The 23,817-nt window shown below is 37.9% G+C and overlaps 1 protein-coding gene and 1 pseudogene across 1 annotated transcript; both read left to right on the top strand.

Annotated features, from left to right (window-relative positions):
* Positions 1–13,446: 13,446 nt before the first annotated feature.
* On the top strand, positions 13,447–14,043 carry LOC142635348 (uncharacterized). Its single transcript, XM_075809524.1, has 2 exons — positions 13,447–13,865; positions 13,956–14,043. Exons 1-2 carry the CDS (start codon positions 13,447–13,449, stop codon positions 14,041–14,043), a joined length of 507 nt encoding a protein of 168 aa, XP_075665639.1.
* A 269-nt stretch (positions 14,044–14,312) lies between these two features.
* On the top strand, positions 14,313–16,826 carry LOC142635347 (putative LRR receptor-like serine/threonine-protein kinase At1g53440; annotated as a pseudogene).
* The last annotated feature ends 6,991 nt before the right edge of the window (positions 16,827–23,817 follow it).

The raw sequence follows: 23,817 nt of genomic DNA, 5'->3' as shown, positions 1-23,817 counted from the left end.
TGAACTTTTTTGTTTAAAATGAAAACTAAAAACAGGATAATTTTTGGCCGAATGTCTTGTTTAACTTGTAAATTAGTAGAGGAAAATCCTACTTATTTTGCATTAAATTTTTTTCTCCAGTAAAAATCCTTGTCATAAAGATTTCTTAGAGGGCAAGGTCTTGCTGGTATACTTCCACCAGCTCAAGCAAAGCTACCCAAACTGAACACCATGTACGAAGAGTTGCCATTATTATTATTTTTTTAATTATTAGCAACTGAAAATCAATTTATGTTTCTTTGATCAATTTCCTCTTGATTGTAGTGATCTCAATGCTAACTACCTTAGTGGTAGCATACCACATGAATGGGGTTCTATGCAGTTGGAATATCTGTAAGTGACTCTTGAGTTAAGGCCAAGTTAGTCAATAATTGCTCATTCTTACTGATTTAAATGAATTCCAACCTACTTGGGAAATATTAACTCTCTTAGTATAAGGTATGCTCTTCTTGTATCTTTCGTTCTCACCAATCATTTAGACAGTAAAAGTATGTCATTTTTTTTCATTTGATTGGTAATTTTTAAACTCTCACTGATCTTCTTAATCACTTAACAATTGAAATGGTCTGAACTTTTCTTTTGGTGATGGAAGCATTCTTAGTGCTAACAATCTCACAGGAGAGTTGCCAGGCACTCTTGCAATCTAACCAAATCAAAACTAGTGTAAGTTGGTGGTATTGATGCCATAGGTGTTCTAACAGTAATTTTAGTATTTTCGTTCAAGGGTAATCTTTGGGGTTTGTATTTGGTTCAGTCTTCTTTCCATTTTGGGCCATGTGTAGTAGAATTAGTAGTAACGACTTCACTGGAAGGATGCCTGACTTTTTTCAAACTTGGAAACAACTAAAGAAATTGTATGGGCTTTTCTTCTACATTGTTTTCCAAGTATCTTTTTTAAGTAAAGGATTCAGGTCTGATCTCAATCCTTTTGAGCTGCGTTGTTAACAGAGAGATTTGAGCTAGTGGTCTTTAGGGGCCCATGCATTTCTGCCTTGAGGTATTTAACTGAGCTGTGAGTTCTGCCTTCTAATATAACAGTTCTATAGTTTCTTAACCTCTAATATACATTCATGTGATTTTAAATTTACTGTATTTATTTCTGAAGAGCCTAACAGTAATTGACGATGCAATTCTATTCAGACGAATTAATGATTTATTTGAAGAAGGTTAAAAAATTGTGTCCTTGTGTGGCGTGACAAACATGAGCAAATTGTAAGTCATTATTTTGTTGTAAGATGCTATAAATTAGAATAATACACTGCTCAGATAAGTTTTCCGTACATGAGTTTTGTATAAATTTAAGGTTGTTGAGGAGCTGTAATATCAATTTATAAGCTCAAAGAGCACAAGAAAACTCCTGAAATCATCTTCAATTGAGCTTCCAAGTATGTGTTGGGATTCTTGGATGCAGATCAGTTTGACCCCTTGCAATCTGTGGGGACAGCTCCAAGGTGGAGGCCTCCTGATGTGGGTTGGGTAATACTGAATGTTTGGATGTCTACTTTTATTTGGACCCTATAATAGTGCTGCATAAAAATATTCAAATTCTAAACTAAGTTGACATCTTTGACACCATATGCTGTCTTCACATAATGGCTTTCAGAAATTGCATTGATTATTAGTACAAGCACATAAACACAAATTACAGTAGTAGAATCAAGTACAGTACATGAAGGTGATTCCTAAAGCAAAAGAGAAAGAAAATCTCCCATTAAACATTTCAACAGGTGAGACTAAACTTGCACGAGATTTATAACACACTTAGAAATCCCAAATTTTGCATACTTCATCAAGGAATTGTTAAAGAGATTTAGTTTCTTTCAGTTGTTTCACGCTCCTGCATTTAACAAAAAAGTTCATTAGCTCACCATTGTATACCTTGATAGTGTCAACAGTAATAGCTATTGCATGCGATAAATGGAAAAAGAAAATGGACAAGTATTATTATAGGAAGGCTGTGCATTTAAATAAGTTGAAAATTTTAGTACAACATTTTAATCGTGAATGAGAACTAAAAATCTAATTGTGAAATTAGTTAGGATATACTGGAACTGATAAAAGATGAATGCGATATCTTTCTGGGCTATATAATTTAAAAGAATTTAGGAATTGAAAAAAAAAAAAGGGAAGTTCATGACTATGATAGTCCTATAATATAAAATATATTTACCTCTTAGTTGGGCTCGATTTAATCTAACTCTGTGGATCCTTGAATCAACAAAATATTTTTTTTATCAATTGTAGTTCCTCAATGACTTCCTTCATACTCATTCTATCTTTTGGAGATTTCATTGAAATGAGTCCAAATGTTAAGAATTGAGAGTAGTCATGTTTGCATGTCAACATCCATCTGCCTTAAGTACTCAGTGTTATTAGCTTCTTCTGTTGGTTCAACTTCACTGCCATCGTCATCTTCTTCTGTTTCCACTATTGCTGTAGTTATTGCTCTCATTTTTTCAGGTTCTCTAGGCAAAAGCATTGGGTTAACAACCTGAATGAGTCTTTTTGGTAATGCCATCTTAACAAAGTTATAAAGATTGAGATCATCTTTAAACATATCAGCAGTGGGCCTCCTTCCGGTGAACATTTCCAACACAAGGATTCCATATATACACCCCCTTGAGTTGATGCCTACCACCCATGCCATACTCCTTCTGGTGCCGGCTGGTGATTTTCCCTATGTCAGGGCTAAACATGTTCAGGTCAGAGATTTTTTTGTGCTTTCATATGGTTTAAACTAATGGGTTTTTTTCTGGATTCTGATTTGTGTAAATTGAATTGCAAGTTCCTGTTGATTTGGTTCTTGTTTGTAATGAAAAACTTCTTTTTGGATTTTCTTTGGTCTCTTGCTTTTTGGAATTTCCTGGTTCTTGAATGTTATTGATTTTTATTAATTAGACCTTTAAATTTTGTATAATTTTAATGCCTTTCTTCATAGTCTTAGGTGTACCCCGTTGGTTTTTTATTCTTGGAATATCCTTTCAAATGTATACGGATTGATAGTGCCTTGAAAGACATGGCAATTGTGATGAAACAATTGGATCAATCTGATGAGGCAATTGAGGATATCAAATCTTTTTGTCATCTCTGCCCTTATGATTCTCAGGAATCTCTTGGCAATGTGTTAGTTGAACTCTACAAGGTAAAACTAAAACCAGTTTTATCCAATAAATAGTTTCTTATATTTTACTTGCCATTCTTTGTCATTTGCTGTTTAGCTAGTTACATACATTTCATCACGTTAGAAAAGGTTAGTTGGGTGAAATGCTTGTATCAACTATAAAGGTGTAGGGATAAGTTACTAGATCTTGTTACAGAAGTGATGGGAACTTCGATATAAAGGTCTTATTTCATTTAAGTTTACCCATAATAAGACCTTGCTGAAATATATAGTCCAGAAAAATGTTCTACTCCTAATAACATGCGTAAGTTTTAGTACCTAGTAAAATGTTAGGAGTGACAAAGGCAAGGTCGGCCTATATCGTTGTATGCATATTACCATGTTCCATGTAGTGTCTGGAAGAGATACTATTTTATTTGTAAGCATTTTATTGCCTTTTATATCTGGGATAATGGTAAGAATTTAATTTAGCATGCATCAAATTAGTTTTGTATATGCACAACAAGATGCTAGGAGTTTTATGGGACTAAAAAGCATGTCATGCATAATAATGTATTTGCTTCTAAACTCCTATTTACGTTGAAGGATTTTGGTTACATATCTTGGTATCAACTAGTTGCTATGAGGCTGTTTAACTCATGTATTGTTATTCTGCTGAACATTTATGGATATTACATGGATGTATTTGCGTGTAAGCATTTCTTATATTTTATAGAGATCTAGAAGGGTTGAAGAAGAGATTGAAATGCTTCAGCTCAAGCTGAAGCATATTGATGAAGGTATAGCTTACAGTGGAAGGAGGGCAAGACAGCTAGATCTCAAGGGAAGAAGGTTCAAATAACTGCCGAATGGGGAAATTTCAAGGTGGATGTTGCATCTTTTCTTTTTCTGCTTTCATACTTTTTATATATTCCAAGACGCTTACATGATTTTGATACCCTTATTAATGCAGAATACATGGGAACTTGGCCTGGGCTTACTTGCAACCAAAAAAAAAAATTATAGTTCTGCCGAAGAACATTACAGGTAAGTTTTTCCATTCTCTGAACTTGGACCATTGGGCACCTTAAATGTCAACTGAGCTACTTAGCACGTTGGTATGCTTATGAAACATTCCAACATCTTGCTGGATTAACAAGTCTTGCAAGCTAGTCCACAAGCCACAAATATACCTGCCATTTTTTCCTTGTCACTTTCATTCAACTCATTTCTAAGAACAATCTCATAAAATTCTTCAGTTGTCACTACTCATCAACAGTTCTGCCCCTTTGTTGACAATTTTACAATCTTCAATACGTTAACTTTGTGTAATTATATGGCAGAAACGTCTCCCTAAGCTTCTTAGGCATCTTTTCCCAATCAGATATTTTTGTTTGCCTTGCCTTTGATGTGTCATATTATGCTGATCCCAAAGTCAGTCCCTCATAGTTTCACTGCAACTAATTTCACTGTCAAGCTACTGATTCTCCCAAAAGTTTAAGCTATTAGGAAATGGTGAATCTAATCACTTTACCATAATTCTAACACTCCCCATCATGTGTGGGCCTAAACTTCCCCTTAATAAGTGGGGGTCCAACATGTGAGATTTCTTATTTCTGTTACGTTTTTTAGATCAAACACTCTTTCAACAGTGCACAAACAGTCAATAAACCCTTCACTGTTCAGGTCGCCTCTGAAATTAGGAATCCCCACCTTAATTAAGTACACCATTCTAATGCCATCATCAAAGGGAATAGGTGCTGGTCTCCTTGGAGCGTCTGCATGAAAAGGATTTTCATATCCCTTCTCATATTGATAGTGATCCCCCCTCAGATTCTTTGCCATCTTGAGAGAGATTCTCTCTTTGAAAAAATGAGCTGGACTAAAGAATTTTGGTTGAGTGATTAAATTCACAATTTCTGATCAGTTTAAGCTTTGGGACAATTGGTATCAGCTTCAATTTTCCATGTTAAATCTTCAATCATACCGATCGCTAGTTGTTGATCAAATACAGCATTCTGATTTGGTGGAGGAACTAGTCCACAAACTGATTCTTTTTCCTTGGTGGCATCTTGCAAATCCTTTAAGGAAATACCACAAATCCCTACTCAATTCCTGGATCAGAACTTACTCTTACCAACTGATGTATTTCCGAATATTAATGAGAGAAAAAGAGAGTTTAAAGGAAAATCCAAGAGCTAGTTCAAGCTATCAAATTAGCAAGAACACCCAAAATCAATCCCTAAGTGAAAGGGAGAGGAAAAGACACAAACATTGGCTGATTTTTTTTTTCCCAATTATCTAGAAAAAGCCACTGTTACAGCTTCATAAAACTCTTAAATAAGACAATAAGTTGCCACCTTAGCTTAGATGCGATCAAAAGCACTAATTCATCTAATCTGAAGGTTTATATCTGGCTTACGATGCGACAAGACTAAATAACAAGTCAGATGAAATAATACATAAAATTATGAGTGACATAAGAAAGTACTTAAGTTTAAGACACAAAAAAGCGATTAAAATCAACCAAGATTGATCACATAATTGAACTTATGGATGTCTAGGCTTCCTTTTAGTATTCCTCTTTGGATGATCAAGTGTTTGTAACAAGTCCTCTTCCGTATGCTTTGCATCAGATGCCTATGAATGATGCCCACTTTTCAAAAAATTATGAGAATTCTAAAGTTGAGCTACAAGGCACTTGGTGAATGATGCTCACTTTGGTCACTAATTATCTAGACCTGGTAAGAAAAATAATGGATATCCTAAAGTTGTTAATAGGACCTATTATAAGAGACATCTTCACTGATTAAATTACCACTTTTGGAGTATTTGTTGTGATATATTATGTTTTTCAGTTTTGGGGCTGAGCACTGTCTTTAGACTCCATAATAGCAATCTGAAGAACAAACTAACACAAAAGAAATATGTTGAACTAAATTAGAACAAACTCCAACCAGCAACCAATGTACTTCAACCAATCAGCCACGCCAACAGCAACTCATCTATCAAAGAATCAACACCAAACTATTCCAAAAACAAGGCAGCAACAAATCCATACCAACACCAAAAAGAAATGCCCAATCCACCACTAAACATCAACCTAAGGCTGCCTGAACAAATAATCAGAGAACATATTGAAGAAGAGAAGAAAAAAATCAGACCATGGTTGAAACCCTCAATTGAAAACTCTGGCGGCGGCGCTAGGGTGCAGGAGCAGCAGCACGAGGACCGGCGAGTAAGTTAGGATGGGTAGCTAGAGGAGGGCGAGTAAAACCCTGCCTCTCTCTTGGTCAGGCGACGTCAATCTAGTGTCGCGAGATCGGAGAGAGGGTTACCAGCGCTGGACAACTCCTTCAGCCACTAAATCGAGATCATCGGAGGTCTCTATTAGGGTCGTCGGAGTTAGCGAGTAAGGTTATGGTTGCCGTCGACAACAATATCGGTGAGTGGTGGTCGGAGGGTTAACGGCAGCGATAGGTTGGTGGCTCTGATACCATGTTGTTTACTATGAAAGTGTTTTAAGGTTTGATAAGTCAACCTTAAAACATAAAATATTATTTATATATAAGGTACATGATATTACTGTTTTACCCCTCTTACTCATAACAACCCTTATTAATATGCTAATAGAACAAGTAACTAGTAAATAACTCCAACACTCCCCCTTAAGCTGGAGCATACAGATTAAACATGCCCAGTTTGAAAGATAGTCATTGAGAGGAGGCATAAGCTAAAGACTTGGTGAAAATATCACCCAACTAATCATCCGAACGAACAAAGGGGGTGACAATTTGTTTCTTCATCAATTAATCCTGGATGAAGTGACAATTAACCTCAATATGTTTGGTACGTTAATGGAACATTGGATTGCTAGCAATAGCAGCCTGATTGTCACAATACATCTGCATAGGAGTAAAAACACCAACACCCAAGTCGTGAAGAAGAAATTGAACCCATAACCTCTCAAAAGTAGTATGAGCCATAGCTCGATACTTGGCTTCAGCATTAGAACGAGCAACAACATTCTATTTTTTACTGTGCCAAGTAACTAGATTGTCACCAACAAAGGTGCAATAGCCAGATGTGGACCGTCGATCAGAACGACTACCAGCCCAGTCACATCACTAAAACCTGTCACAGACAAAGAAGAAGAGGGCTTATACAAAAGTCCTCGTCTAGGTGCCCTTTTCAGATAATATAAGATATGACAAACAACATTAAAGTGAGGCTGTCAAGGAGCATGCATATGCCGACTAACCACACCAACCGCATTAGTATTGTCAGGAAGAGTCACAGTAAGATAAATTAACTTCCCAGCCAAGCGGTGGTATCGACCAACATCACTAAATAGTTCACCTTTCTTGCCATCAAGTTTGATAGTAGAATCCATAGGAGTATTAGCAGGACGAGCACCCAAGTGACTAGTTTCAGACAAAAGATCAAGAACATACTTCTGTTGAGACAGAAAAATACCTTGAGAGGCATGAGCAACTTCAATACCCAAAAAATAGCGAAGAGAACCCAAGTCCTTAGTATAAAATTGCGAACCCAAATATCTTATCAAGTCTGCGATACCAATGGAATCACTACCAGATATAATAATATCATCCACAAACAATCAAAACAACAATGCTAGCAGAGTGACGAACAAAGACAGAATGATCATAATAAGAATGCTGGAAATCATACCCAAGTACAACAACACTTAATCAATCAAACCATGCACAAGGAGATTGCTTCAAACCATATGATGCCTTTCTTAATTGACAAAAAAGGTGTTTACTATCAAAATCAACATACCCACGAGGTTGATCCATGTATACCTCCTCCTTATGGTCTCCATGAAGGAAATTGTTCTTGATATCAAGTTGATACAAAGGCCAAGAATGACTAACTAAAATAGAGAGGAGGATTTAACAAAGTTGAGACGAGCTACAAGGAGGTACTTGATGGTGTATACCATATGTCTGTGTGTATCCTTTGGCAACCAACCATGCCTTATGGTGCTCAACAGAGCCATCAAGGAGGTAATTGATGGTGTACACCCAATGACAACCTATAGATTTTTTTTTTTTTTTTTAGGGGGGGGGGGGCGGGGGGGAAGAGTAGTGAGCTCCTAGGTGAAGACAAGACTTGCTTATAAGATGAAGGAATGGAAATAGAGGACATAGTACAGGCAAATGAATGCAGAGAAGGTGAAATATGATGATAAGACACAAAATTTGCATTTGGGTGTTAAGTACAAGTGTGTTTACCTCATTTTAAGGCAATAGGTAAATTATCAGTCTTTGGAATGGGAACAAATGGAGCAGGAACCTCAAATGAAGAAGATGTAGCATTGGGGCCATAAGATATAACACGCCTATCTCAAGCTCACTGATAAACCTGCAAGGGAGGATTAGAGTGGGAATTCAAAGATCCTGGAGGAGTAGGAGAAGACAAGGGTAGTGGAAGTGTAAGAGATGGGAAGGAAATCTCCTTATGACTAGAGATGAGATCAGATGACATACCTTGACCAGGCAAGGAAAAAAAATGGAGTGGACTCAAAAAATGTAATATCAGCACTCACAAAGGAGCGATGAAACTTAGGAATATAACAACGGTAGCCCTTCTGAGTACGAGAGTATCCAAGGAAAATACACTTACGACTAATAAGTCCCGAGGAGATAGTTTATCTTGACTAGTATCAAGAACTTGAACAAAGGCAACACAACCAAACACACAAGGAGTAAGTGGGAAAGGAGAACTAGTAGGATATAAAATAGAAAAAGGGGACTTATTATCCAAGATATCAAAAGGCATACAATTAATAAGATGACAAGCAGTAAGAACAGAATCACCCTAAAAATGTTTTGATACCTGCATGTGGAATAACAATGTACGAGCAACATCAAGTAAATGAAGATGTTTTCTCTCAGCCACACCATTTTTTTGGGAGGTGTAAGGACAACTGGTCTGATGAATGATACCATGGTTAGTACAAAAGGAATGCATAATAGACTATGTATGCTCTAATGCATTATCACATCGAAGAATCTTAATACGTTAATTAAAATGAACAAAGATTTCATTATAGAATGTAGAAATAATTTGAGGCAATTTAGAACTTCTTTCATAAAAAAAAAACCATGTCATTTGAGAATAATCATCCACAAAAATAACAAAATAATGATATCCATTCAAAGTAGAAACATGGGAAGAGGACCCCATATGTCCGCATGGGCTACATCAAAAGACTCAAATTGACGACTATGACTATTACTCGAAAAAGAACTACGATAATGCTTCCCTAATTGACAAGCTTCACATTCTAGACCGAGCCCATTACTTAATGCTGGAGTGGCAGACTTAAGCTTGGACAAAAAGGGGTGACCCAAGCGAAAATGCCACTGGAGAGGCGACACAGTAGCACTCAAAGCTGAGAGGGTGTGGGAGACAGAATCATCAGGAACCAGAAAATATAAACCGTCTTTCTCATGCCCTAAACCAATCATCATCTTGGTCTTGAGGTCCTGTAAAACACACGAAGTAGGATCAAAGGTGATGGAACATTGTAATGCTTTAGTCAATTGACTGACCAAAAGTAAATTAAAGGGACAAAAATACTAGATGGTAAAGATAATGACTTAGTAGGATGAAGAACACATTTCCCATGCACAGGTTGAGAAGAACCATCAGCTAAAACAATATGATGTTTGACGGGAAGTAAATCAGAGAAGAGAGATGATATACCATATATATATATATATATGTTTATTAGCACCAGAGTCAATGGCCCAAGATGGAGAGGAACTAGCCACACATGCAACATTACCTAAATTAGCTACTGTAGAACAAAAGAAGTAGCGCGCAATTGTTGAACAAGCTCACTAAGCTTAGTAAGTGCATCATGAGAATCAGACCTAGAAGTTATATGCCTAAGTGGAGTAGAACTAGGTTGTGGCTGAGCATCACCATCAACGACCTGATTCACATAATTTGGCTTCCCATACTTCACCCAACAATAAGGTTCAGTATGATTAAGAGCACCACAATGGTCACACTTCATGAAACCACGACCACTAGTTCAACCACCACCATGAAAAACACGGCCACCTGTTTCCAAAAGTCTTGAGAATGAAAATTATTCATGAATTGCTTGAAGTCAGTTCTATTTAGCCTAGTCAAAGCCCTTTTCCTTCACTTGTTTTGCTTGTTAGAAAGGGTGATGGGAGTTGGAGGATGTGCATAGATTATAGGGCTTGCATAGACTATAGTGCTGTGAATAGGTCTATTGTTAAGGATAAATTTCCAATTCCTATAGTAGATGAGTTGTTGAATGAAATTTCAGGGGCTACTATTTCTTTAAAGCTTGATTTAAGATCAGGCTAGCTTCAACTCCGTATGAAGGTGAAGACATTCCTAAGACAGCCTTCAAAACTCAGGAGAGTCATTATGAGTTTTTTGTGATGCCCTTTGGTTTAACTAATGCCCCCTCTACATTTCAAGCTCCTATGAATTCAATTTTTAGATCCTATTTGTGAAAATTTGTTTTGGTAGCCTTTGATGACATTCTGGTTTTCAGTCAATGTTTGGTTGATCATTTGGAACACTTGAGAATTGTCTTGGATGTGCTACTATCTCATCAGCTTTATGCCAAAAGGTCCAAGTGTGTGTTTGGTTGTGCTGAAGTTGAGTACCTTGGTCATATCATCTTTGGTGAAGGACTTAAATCAGACCCTAAAGAGACTGCTTTTGAGGGGTTTTTTGGGTCTTACAAGGTATCATAGGAACTTCATTCAGGGTTATGGTGCCATTGCACAACCTTCAATTGATCTTCTTAAGAAAGATAGCTTCTAGTGGTTTGACAAGGCTGTAGTAGCTGTCAATAATCTTAAAGCTGCGGTTGCTTAATCTCCAGTGTTGGCTTTCCCAATTTTCTGAAAACCCTTTGTTATTGAGTGTGATGCCTCTGGGGTTGGCATGGGGGCTGTTTTGATGCATGACAATATGCCCGTTGCTTTCCACAGCCAAGTCTTGAAAGATAAACATCTGCATTTGTCTACTTATGAGATTGAGCTATTAGCCTTAGCCACTGCTGTAAAAAAGTGGAGACCCTATTTACTGGGTAGGGGCTTCATTGTTAGGACTGACCTCTAAAGCTTGAAAGTTTTGCTGGAGTAAAGGATTGCTACACCTGCACGGCAGAAATGGCTTGCCAAGCTTTTGGGATATGACTTTATAGTTGAGTACAAGAAGGGTGTTGACAACAGAGCAGTTGATGCACTTTCTAGAAGGCCTACTCTTGTTGATCTTGATCCTGCACTACATCAAATGGAGGAATTAATTGCTTGTTTCTTCTCTTAGTTCTTGGTCCCACTTGGTTAGCTATTATTCTTAAGGACAGCTTTGCTCTGGATCAGTTTATCCAACAAATTCTCCACTCCATTCAAGCTGGTGTTCCTCCCAAAGGTTTATTTTTCAGAATGGTTTGTTCTTCTACATGGGCAGGTTCTATTTGGCTGGGTTGCACCGACACGCCATTTTTGGCAACGTGTCAAACACCAGAACCGGTACGATTTGCCGGACTCTGGTGTCCGAGCAGTCTCTTTTTTTCTTTTTTCGCTTCTCCGACACGGTGCCGACGCAGCGCCGACATGGCCTCGATGCGGCTCCGACACGTCCGACATGCCAGCAGTGAAAAAAAAATCATAGATTTTGATAGATTGACTTACCAATACCATTGATTTTGTGATATACCCTAAAACAACAAAGCAAGCTTAGAATCTTAGAAGTCATTAGATTGAAACCACATCTCAAGTTCTTAACCCACCCTCCCTCTGACCTCCGCCTGTTGCAGCTATCGCTGCCCTCTGTCCCTCGCCGGAGCTAGATCGGGCCGATCGGCGAGCTCCATAGACGTTGACGCTGTGCCCTGTCCCTTCTGATCTCTCTCTCTCTCTTGGCGTGGACAACAGGTCCGATCTTCTCTAAGCTTCTCTCTTTGTTTGTTTGTTTGTTTTGTTTTGTTTTGGCCATTTGGGTGAAGGGGTTATAACGCGTTTTGTTCTTTTTTTGTTTTTTTTATAATCCCACTCTTACTGTCACTGTGTGAGAGTGAGATTAAAAATTATAATGTTGTTACTGCCACATAAGTTATAAGTTATAACTTATATTTTTTTTGTTTCTTTACTCAACCTTTTGTGTTTTGCCTTATAAATTATAATGTTTATTATGAATTTAGTGAATGTAGCCTATTTACTCAGCTTGGTTTCCTTTTATGTTTTTAGTTTGATGTTGAATGTAGCCTATTTAAACTTTTGGTTTGTACTCTAAACATTTTATGTGTATTATTGTACTACTTTGGGTGTTAGTTTATTTATTTGTAGTTCTTACATAATTCAAATTTTAGACATAAACGTATTTTATGTCTGAAGATATTAAAAAATATGCCTAAATAAAATTTTTAATTAATTGTTTAATTGTCGTGTCCACGCCGTGTCGTATCCATATTTTTCAAAAATTGCCGTATTGCGGTGTCCATGTCTGTGTCGGTGCATCATAGCTAGTTGGAGCTTCATTGTCCTTGAAATCAAAAATATTACATTTTATTCATAGCAGCCCTTTGGCTGCCCATTCTTGTTTTCTGAAATCTTATCACAGGGCTAAAAGAGATTTTTATTGGCAAGGCACGAAAGCTGATCTCAAGAGCTTTGATGGAGAATGTGACGTGTGTCAAAGAATCAAGTCTGATACATCTGTTCCAGATGGGTTACTTAACCATTGTCCATTCTAACTGCTCCTTAGACTGATGTAAGTCTTGATTTTGTTGAGGGTCTTCCCAAGTCTTAAGGGTTTGAAGTGGTTTTGGTAGTGGTAGATAGGTTGATAAAATATGTACATGCATTACATTTTCAAGCTCTATGGAATGCTTGCTTCTATAGTCAGTGATAGGGATGCAACATTTGCTTCACTACTTTGGTTTGAGTTGTTTAGGCTGCAAGGTATGAGTTGGCTATGCTTACAGCCTATCACCCTCAGTCAGATGACCAAACTGAGATTTTTTAGCTTGGAGTAGTACTTAAGGGCTTTCACTAGTGATAGACCACACAAATGGGCAGACTGGCTCCCATTAGCCGAGTTTTGGTTCAACTCTAATTTCCATACTGGTTTGAAGCTGACTCCCTTTGAAGCCTTGTATGGATTTTCTCCTCCCAAGCTGCACACTTATATTCCTGGTACTGCTATAGTGGATGCCTTAGATTCTCTTTTAAGATAGAGAGAGGAAGTGTTGTCTACTCTGAAGGGTCATTTGACTGCGGCTCATGTCTCAAGCTAATAAACACAGGCAACACTTGAGGTTGAAGCCCTATAGGCAGAAGACTTTGGCTAATAAGCGGAAGTGGAAGTTGTCCCCAAGGTATTTTGATCCATTTCATGTACTGCAGAAGATTGGGGCTGTGGCTTACAGATTGGATTTACCTCCCAAGTCCAAGGTGCATCCTATTTTTCACGTTTCTTGCTTGAAGCTGAAGCTTGGTCAGCATGTAATCCCTTTTTCAACTTTACCACCTGTGGATGAGGATGACCAGGAGACTACAAACGCTATTGTTGTTTTACAGTTAAGGACTCGGGTTATCAGTGAAGTTCTGGTACAGTGGCTGGGTTCTCCTCCAGAAGATGCTACTTGGGAATCGTTGCAGCAGCTTCAACTCATTTTCCCTCACCTTGTAGGCAAGGTGTTGTAATTGGGGAGGGTAATGTTAGGCACCTTTGCTATTGGCTTATGGTTGACTTGGGGTAATATTTTCATTATACTTGACATGTATAACAGGCAGATAAGTGGCAGTTGGTTTAGTCAGCATAAATTAGCTGATAATCCTGAAGTTGTTAGTTATAGAGATAGATATAATAGGGATTAGGTAGTTGTAATTGAAAATATGTGAATAATCTTGTGATTGAACTCTATCTCTCTCTACTTCTCTCTATTCCTCTCTATTTTCTCTTCTTCTCTATTATGGAGGTCAGGTCCCCTTGAAGTGACCTACTAAAACACCCAATTCTTATCCAAGCTCTTAACATGGAAAGAATCATGTTGTGGAAATTATCCATTTATGCAAGATTAAAGAAGAGTGAAGAAAAATAGACACAGAATTTTACATGGTTCAACAATATGTGGTTCAAAATAGGCATGGTATCTGGTTTACAACATCTGAATCTTGTTAGATTGTCTGGATGTTGTACTAAAAGAGAACAATTATCGTTGGTGTATGAGTTTATGGAAAACAATAGCCTTGCTTGTGTCTTGTTTGGTTAGCTAATATTTTATACCTACAATGCATTTTATGTTCATAATAGAAGAATGAGGAGAAAATGCTTTTGATGAATTTTATTGATTGGGTTCTAAACATCTTTCAGGTCTTGTAGGTGGCCAATTAAAATTGGACTGGCCTGCAAGGCAGAAAATATGTGTTGGCATAGCAAGAGGTCTAGCTTTCTTGCATGAGGAATCAACACTGAAAATTGTTCATAGAGACATCAAATCTACTATTATATTACGTGATGGTAGACCTTAACCCTAAGATCTCTAACTTTGGTTTGACCAAGCTTTATGAAGAGGAGAACACCAACATGAGCACCAAAATTGCTGGAACCATGTGAGCTACCTTCCTTTCTTTTGCTCCCTATTTACTATCTTTTGAGTTTTTTTTTTTGCTATTCTTTTCTGTTTCGTCACCCCTGTAGATCTTGATTGAGTTCATGTGAATATATATCGGTTATGGTCTCTAGTGTTGTGTTGCTGCAAAGAATAAGGTAGTAATTCCTTAAATGAAGTCTTTGCACAAAGAAAAGTATGCAAAGTACTTTGAGATATGTATTGGCCAAAGTACAGTGACACTTTAATTTGTATGTGTTTGGTATCTACATGTGATACATAACCATGCACATAGAAATTCTTTGCAGCATGGTTTCACATTGATCAAATAGGGTTCATGCTTTTTTTTTTTTAGTTATTTTTTATCTATAAGACAAAGTGACACCCTTTAATTATAGTGTTGAAGATTTTCTATACCACATTACTCATGCAATATAAATTCATGTGAAGTTTCTTGTAGAAGATAAAATTTCCAGGTTGCAATGAAGCGTGAAGAAAATATATAAAGTTACCCCCTAAATTGTTTCCCTACTCCCCTCTGTATGCAAGAAGGAAAAACTATTTTACAACATTCCTTCTTTTTTTTTAACATGCTGACCTAGTTACAACATTCCTTGAGTAAGCTAAAATCTTAACGAAGTACTTTAAAAAAAAAAAAAAACACCCATACTATGTATTGTATATGCTTCTCGGGAAATCATTTTCCAAAATGGGGAGTAAGGCTGCCTATCAACCATCTCTCCCAAACCTCACAAAAGTGGGAGCTGCTTCACCAGATACAACCTTTCTTTGCTATTTGCTCAATTGCATGGCTCCTAGTCCATGTAACTCAAGCACTCTGATTTACTTTACCAAGTTTAGAAACATAATTTCTTTATTTTAATTTACTAGTTATTGTTGCTTTTGTTGTCTTGTCATAATTTGTAGTACAATGAAGTTAAACTCAGTTATGGTGGCTTTCTTAATTGCATGATTGCATGCATAACCATAAATTGGATAATCTGGTGCTTGGAAACTTGACAAATATTGCACTTGTTGATTAAGAAGTTCATAGGATTGTACGATTTGTACTAGTGAACCAATTACCATAGCTTAACTTAAAAGTATGTCTTGCAGAGGTTATTTGGATCCAGAATACGCATTATGGGGGGTTTTTAACCTATAAAGCATATGTTTACAGTTTTGGAGTTGTTGCATTGGAAATTATTACAGTGAAGAACAATATGAAATATAGACCAAACAAGAATTGGGTGTCTTCTAGATTGTGAAGTTACATCCTTCTCATGTTCTTTTGAAACTTGTGGTTAAAGCACATTTTGGAACCTAGATTGCTCCTTTTGGAACTTCTTCGTTTGATTAGGTCAATCTACTAGGCTCAAGCCTCTTGGAAACATATTTCAGTTGAAGATTGTTTGACCTAGTCATGGGAGGCAAGAGTTTGGCCAAATAAGTAGTATATTTTTGCTGGCATGTTCAACGTTCAAGTTGCATAACTAATATGTCTTCATTGAAATCAAAGTTACATGTGGATGATATCTTGTTAAGATGATTTTTTGACACTGGAAAAGAATTTCTTTTGGTAAGTATATGAAAAAAATGAAATTACAGAAATTGTTGTTAACTAATTGCTTTATCAATATTTCAATTGAAAAAAAAACTATTCTTTTATTAATTTACTTACTCTTAAATTGATTTTTTTTTTCATCATTTAAATTGGTAGCCTACTACTGTTTGCTAGTGCTCACTTGGGAGTTGAGAAACAACATTAAAGGAAAAAGATAGCAGAATTTTTTGTTTTTCTTCTTTTTGGTTCTTATTCACTTCCGAAAGGACCAAAACTTTCTTCTTTTTTGTTTCACGACATCAAGGGAATTTGATGGAGTTGGTGGATCCAGAACTGGGGTCTGAGTTCCGTAAAGAAGAGGTACTTCGAAGTTTAAAGTTGCTTTATTATGCACTAGTCCATCACCAGCGCTTAGGCTCACCATGACTGCCATAGTGAGCATGCCTGAAGGACAAACAGACCCTAGGAGCAAGTATTTATGCTAATGTCATACCATAGGAGCAAGTTCAAGTGATATGGCTATGCCAAGGGCGCGGGCGCACTCAATTATTTAGTAACCCATTGTCAACTTGTGGACTAAATTTTGCTCTAAGATGAAGCTGAAAGATATTTTGCATTAATTGAGCTGCCCTTTAATCTGATCATCCAGAGTCTAAGAGTGCTTCAACCAAGTTTTGAGGCAAGCGAAGATTTAATGTTAGTTATCTCTATTAGGTAATCTCTTAGATCTTCCCATCAATTGTTTTACCCTTGCCAATCATTCAACAAAACTGTAATTACATTAATCTTAATCTAGCTTCACTAGTCACATCATCCATGCATATATACCTAATAGAAAACTAACCTTTGAGCATATGTTCATGTGCGTACTCAGAGATTTTTCTATTTTTTTGGATAAAGATTAATAATTTGCATCCATTATAATTTATGATTACTACATTTTTCATCACCCCCTAGGTTTTTTTTTGTGATTGGAAAATATAGTAATCCTAAATTATAATAAATACAAATTATTAATCTTTACCCCAAAAATAGAAGAGCCACTGAGCCCGTGTTTAGAGAGGCTAGTATATAGTAATCATCATCTGTTTTAATGTAGAAACTTGAAATATTTACATCAGGTAAAATTGTAAAATAATTCACTACATTAGAAACATGGAATAGGTCATCTTATTATAAACATGCAACCTATGGTAGAGAAGCTGGTGGAGCAATGCTTTTTTGTTCCCCATTCTAAGTGCTTTATACAAAATGTGTCACTTTTGTGTCATTAATAGACATTTTAAAATGTGCACAATAATGATAATTACAATACAAATCAAGCATATACTTTTAGAATGATATATTTAAACTTACCTAGTGATGATATTGCATAACTCTATGTATGTGAAATGGCCTAGCCTTATGTATGTGAAATGGCCTACTTCAACACAAATCAAGCATATACTTTTAGAATGATATATTTAAGCTCACCTAGTGATGATATTGCATAGCTCCCTACTTCAGCTTGGGACTTGAAGAACTACCTATACTTGATACTTGGAAGATGTGTGGGTCTTTTTGGATTTGAAACAAAACAAGTGCGAGGCGTAGAAATCGTAGATCCTTATGTATTGCAATGGTTCAATGATTGAATATATCTCATTTGTGACCTGTGCATAAGTATTTGTCAACCTCTTGAGTTTATAACTTAATGGTTGATTAAATTATGGGTCATTAGCAAAGGGTCTCGCACAGTCTCATACAAAAGAAGCTTATGGTGGGATTGATTACAATTTCATTGCAGATGGTGCCATTCAGTGGATCGGTGCAACGCTTGAGATAGCCATGGAAACCAACAGTAGTCCCATAGGCAACTTTTCTTGCTTATGGATATCTAGTGGTTGCTATTCCTAGATAACAAATAATTACGTTTTTCAGTTCATTAAAAAAAAAAAATTACATAATACTAAACCTTGAGAATTTTTACACTCTTACTTGAATTGTTCATCTGCCACATTTCCCATTTCCAAATTTCATTGCCCAAAAATATTCTCTTGTATCTTTCCAATCTGAAATGCAATGTCATTTTAGTAGTTATTTTTCCGGCATAGATTGAAAAAGCATTAAAAAAATCCAATAAATACAAATTCAATATATTTTTTTATTAGAGATATAAATACTAATTCAATATGAAACTGATAAAAGAATTAAAAAGCGGGAATAAAATAAAAAATAGCCCAATAAAATGACCTACTAAAACACATAAGGGACCAACCGCCTCATCTTCTTGTTCCTTGTAGGGAGTCTGGGAGAGAGAACCAAATATTTTTAGGTTGCGTGCTTACTCTCTTGGTATTCTTAAGAGTAATAAATTGTTATTTATTTATTTATTTATGTATACAAAGATTAGTAAATTGTTGTAACAGTTTATTAGTGGATAAGTTTGAGTTGGTTTTTTTTGTTTTTTTTTGTTTTTGGAGGGGGAAGTTTGAGTTAGTTAACAATTTAATAGTGGTTCTATTTTGCAGGTAGTGTTTTGGGTTGAGTTAGAGATGTATTATTACAAGGTTGTTCCTAAATTTTGTTTTTACTTAAACGTAAGGTGTAGGGATATTTTTGAATTATGAGAATGAGGACCCCAAATAGTGATAGCCTCTTATATAGTAGTATAAGAATGTGTTTGGATCCAGATTATTTGCGTCTACATTTTGGCTGTTCATGTTTCAACTTTTTTTTTTTTTTTGGGGCAGCTTTTCAGCTTTTAAGGGACAAAAAACACTGTTCACCATAGACGAGCACTGTTTACAACACTGTTCACGACACTATTTATGTACTTTTTCATTAAAAATGAGTCCCGTAACACTATATACACATTTAAAATTTATTTTGGTACAGTGTTTTCAGTTTCAGTTTCAGCAAAATAAGTTATCCAAACAGACCCTAAATAAGCTTATGTACTCAAATAAGTTGTACATTAAAAACAATGTTAATGTATTGCCTAAAAAAGGCTAATGTATTGTATTGTTAGATTTTGCCTATTGGTACGTGTAGTTTGGACCTGCGTGTAACCTTATTCCCGTAATTCCCTCAAATACTAATTCCGAAAAAGGGGGTGACACCAAACCAAGCTGATATGACAAAAGGGGGTGACTTGACATGTATTTTTTCTTTCCTTATATATATATATATATATATATATATATATATATATATTTGGTTATATGGAACAACAAGCAAGTATAAAAATAAGTTCATTACCAAAGAAAAATCCAAAGGGATACAAATACCACTATAGAAAGGAATCTACCCAAGGCATAAGAGTTTATTAAAAGAAATTCATCTTCTAAAAAGCACAAAGGCTAGTTTTTGAAATACACTTTCTGTTTTATTCATTCTAGTCAACTAGCTTATATAGTGCTTAGAATACCCTTATAAGCACAAGAGAATAACATTACAATTTAATTCCAAACATTTTCAAGACTAAAGTCATAATAGACTCATAGAAACTATAATAATAATAAATAAATAAATAAATAAAAAACTTGTCTACTTAGGATAGCTAAAACATAAAGGCTGAATATCGCTTAGGAAACCCAAAATAAATATTTTTTGACTTCGCTTAGAAAATGACTTACCAATCTTCAAATTTCATCTGAATTGGCGGGAAATTTGTTCAAAATAATGGGCCTTATTTTTTGGGCTTGAAACTCAACTTGGATTGGGTTACAGACTTTTTTGAATATCCTCTTTCCACCGCACTTGTGGTTGCCACTTATTTTAAGTGGTTGCCACTTATTTTAATCAAAGGTTATTGGCATTCTAAAAAAATATTTATACAATATTATTTCTTTTTTTAGAGAAATATTATTTCTTAAATCAGAATATAAAATCTCTTGAAAATATGCAAGTTTATATACATATATGTTTATTATTTATTTTTTAAGTAATCGTTATGATTTGTTTTTCAAAATACACAGGTTTAGGTTTATGTATATGTTTCTGTGGCGAGTAAAAGCACCCTGATGGAGATATGGGCCTTTGGGCCGTGCCAAAGAAGGCCGACCTGCTCTTGAGTTTAGAACTTGTTAGTATCACGGGTCGGCCCATACGCCTAGGATCCGAGGATCCAGCCGAGGGTGAATTTCTTCTGGACGGACACGCAGAACCTCGGGACTTCATGATAAACGTTAGGCAATGACATGGTTAAAACCAGTGGATAAAAGGGGTAGACCCTTGAATGTCCTGGAAGCACCAATGTGATAGAAACACCGAAGATTAAGGCTGTCACCTCCACATTAAAGACCTTGCACCTACCACCCTGGCCGCATTGATGGGAAGAAGCGACACTCGAACAAAGGGAAGTGGGAAACTTCGGTTACTATTCAAAGGCACCGAGAAAAGAAATATCTAGGCTAAAGGGGAGGTGAGGCAACACGTGTACAAATTATTCAAAAGAGTAGTATTTAAGGAGCAACTCAAGACGAAGGGGATCCCCCTCTTTTGTAACCTAAAGGAAAGAGAAAAGAAAGAGAGAGAAATAATATAAGAACAGCTTCGGCTTATGTCCGAGCAACATTGACTTATAGTATTGTTTGTTTTTTTTATGTGTTTATTTTCTTTTGGATTGCCATTTAATCGTCAAACACTTCTAACCCGGGTTTCAAGCCCACACTCTACAAATTACATTGTTTAAGGCTCGTTGGCCCGAGCCCGTAATCGTTCTTGGGGCCAGTGCAATTGTGCACTTACAATTGGCGCCGTCTCGTGGGAAATCTAGTCTAGAAGCGACAGTGGGTACTATGGCAGTGCTTAGGTGCTCACCATGCCGAGTCACCGTGATCACAAATTTGGAATATCATTTTGAACGTCTTGAACATCAAAGAGATCGTGAGGGGAGTGTCCATACAGAATATCCAGGTGCCGGCCATATTCATGAAGGGGTAGCACCACCCACGATGAGGGTTCTAAATCCATGCAGAAGGAAATCAACCGTCTAAAGAGAAAGCTACGCCGCGGCTAAGCGTAGGTTTTCATCATCCTCATCTAACTCTTCCTCGCGGAGGATAGGAGCCGGCCATAGCTCAAGGTCGCGCTCTCCCACTGCAACATCCTCCAAGCCGAGGGCAGCCAACCAACTCGGCAGACGTAAGAAGCCTCGTTCTAGGGGCTTAGGCAACGATGCTATGAGTAGGGCGTTGCACCCGCTCTCCAAATCTCCATTTGCACGGAGGATTGAGAAAGGAAGGCTTCCCGTAAGGTTTACCCAGCCCACTTTCACCATCTATAATGGCCGGACTGATCCCAAGGAGCACGTGAGTCACTTCAACCGCAGGATGGCGGTGCACTTTCACAACGAGACCCTGATGTGCAAAGTTTTCCCCTCCAGCCTGGGACCTGTTGCTATGAGGTGGTTCAACGGCCTTAAGTCGGGGTCTATAAGTTCGTTTGGGGAGCTTACTAGGGCATTCGCTTCACGGTTCATCACGTGTAGCAAAGTACCTCGGCCATTGGACTCGTTGTTATCCATGACTATGAGGGAGGGGGAGACGTTGAAAGCATACTCCGATCGTTACTGGGAGATGTTTAATGAAATAGATGGTGACTTTGATGAGGTGGCACTTAATACCTTTAAGGTGGGCCTCCCTACCGATCACGACCCGAGAAAGTCTTTGACTAAAAAGCCTGTCGCAAAGTGTACGTCGCCTCATGGACCGTATTGACGAGTATAAGAGAGTGGAGGAAGACCAACAAAGCAAGGGAAAGGGAAAGGAGAAGGTTATCCCGCAGAGAGAAGGGATTTCGTGTCGACGATATCACAATAACAAGCCGAGGAGAGATTACGTTGGATTGGACGCCCGCCTGGCGGTACCTCGGCCGTAAACACCGTATTCCTCGGGAACCAATACATCACTGTTGGAGAAAGTTCGCAAGGAACCCTTCTTAAATGGCTCGATAAGATGGCAGGAGACCCTGCGAAGAGGAATCACAACCTCTTTTGCCAGTACCATCGGGATGTGGGTCACACTACCGAGAACTGTCGGACCCTGTGGAACCATCTGGAGCAGCTCGTCAGTGAGGGAAAGTTAAAGCAGCACTTGTGTCAGCCCACTGGGCAGGCCAGCCAAGTAGGCTCAAACAACCAGAGGAACAATACATCTCGGCCAGCCTTGGGAACAATTAATGTTATCTTCGCCGCCCCTGGCAGGACCGGCTCAGGTCCCACTAGGGTGATGGCGGTTTCCCATCAACAGACCGAGAACATGGGTCACAGGCCGAAGAGGTTGAAGGGCACTTTGCCCGTCCTAGATTTCTCGGAGGAGGATAAGGTAGGGACTATCCAACCCTATGACGATGCTCTTGTGGTTACCCTCAGAATTGGGAACTATGACGTGAGAAGGGTGATGATAGATCAGGGCAGCGGTGCAGATATCATGTACCCTGATCTATTTAAGGGGTTAAGATTGAAGTTGGAAGACCTTACTCCTTATGACTCACCACTTATAAGCTTCGAAGGGAGAGCCGTTGTACCGAAGGGACAGATCCGTTTGCCCGTTCAATCCGGCTCAGAAACGGTTGAGGTGGACTTCATCGTGGTTGATGCGTACTCTCCATACACGACCATCCTTGCCAGGCCTTGGCTGCATGCGCTTGGAGCCGTCTCCTCTACCTTACATGTTAAAGTTAAATTCCCCTCGGGGGAATGTGTTGAGGAAATCCTCGGGTACCAATCGCCGAGCTGAGTGGGTATATCACTGGGCAGGCCGCATACGAAGCCGAATCTTCGGCTTTGATCAACAAGGATTTATAGCAGCTTAACGGCTCCCGATTCATCCGAGTGGTGACAGAGATAAGACACAAGTGCGAGGGATTAGAGAAGTTTCCGGTGGCCGATGACCCGGAGAGATTCTTCCAAGTCGGTATACTTTTACCACACCCAGAGAAAATGGAGTTGTTAGAGTTCTTGAAGGATAACGTTGATGTTTTTGCGTGGGATCCTTATGAAGCTCCAGGCCTGGATCCGGGTTTCATCTATCATCACCTAAATGTCAACCGGGCTATCATTCCGAGAAGGCAGCCACCTCGGCGATCTTCCAGGGAACATTCCGAGGCTGTGAAGGAAGAGGTGCTTCAACTCAAAAGAGCTGGGGCTATCAAAGAAGTTTTCTACCCTGAGTGGTTAGCCCATACAGTCGTCGTTAAAAAGAAAAATGGAACGTGGAAGGTATGTGTGGACTTTACTGATCTGAACAAGGCCTGTCCCAAAGATTCGTTCCCAATGCCACGTATTGATCAACTGGTGGATGCCACTGTCGGACATCCTCGGATGAGTTTCTTAGACGCCTTCCAGGGTTATCTCCAGATTCCCTTGGCACTAGAGGATCAGGAGAAGACTGCATTCATTACACCGACGGGGAATTACCATTATAAGGTCATGCCGTTCGGTCTGAAGAATGCTGGGGCTACTTATCAAAGGATGATGACCAGAATGTTCGA

The sequence above is a fragment of the Castanea sativa genome, chromosome 5 (genome assembly GCF_040712315.1).
Source record: "Castanea sativa cultivar Marrone di Chiusa Pesio chromosome 5, ASM4071231v1".
Taxonomy (NCBI): Eukaryota; Viridiplantae; Streptophyta; class Magnoliopsida; order Fagales; family Fagaceae; genus Castanea; species Castanea sativa.
Note: the sequence above shows the minus strand (reverse complement) of the source record. Positions and strands in the feature narration are given on the sequence as shown.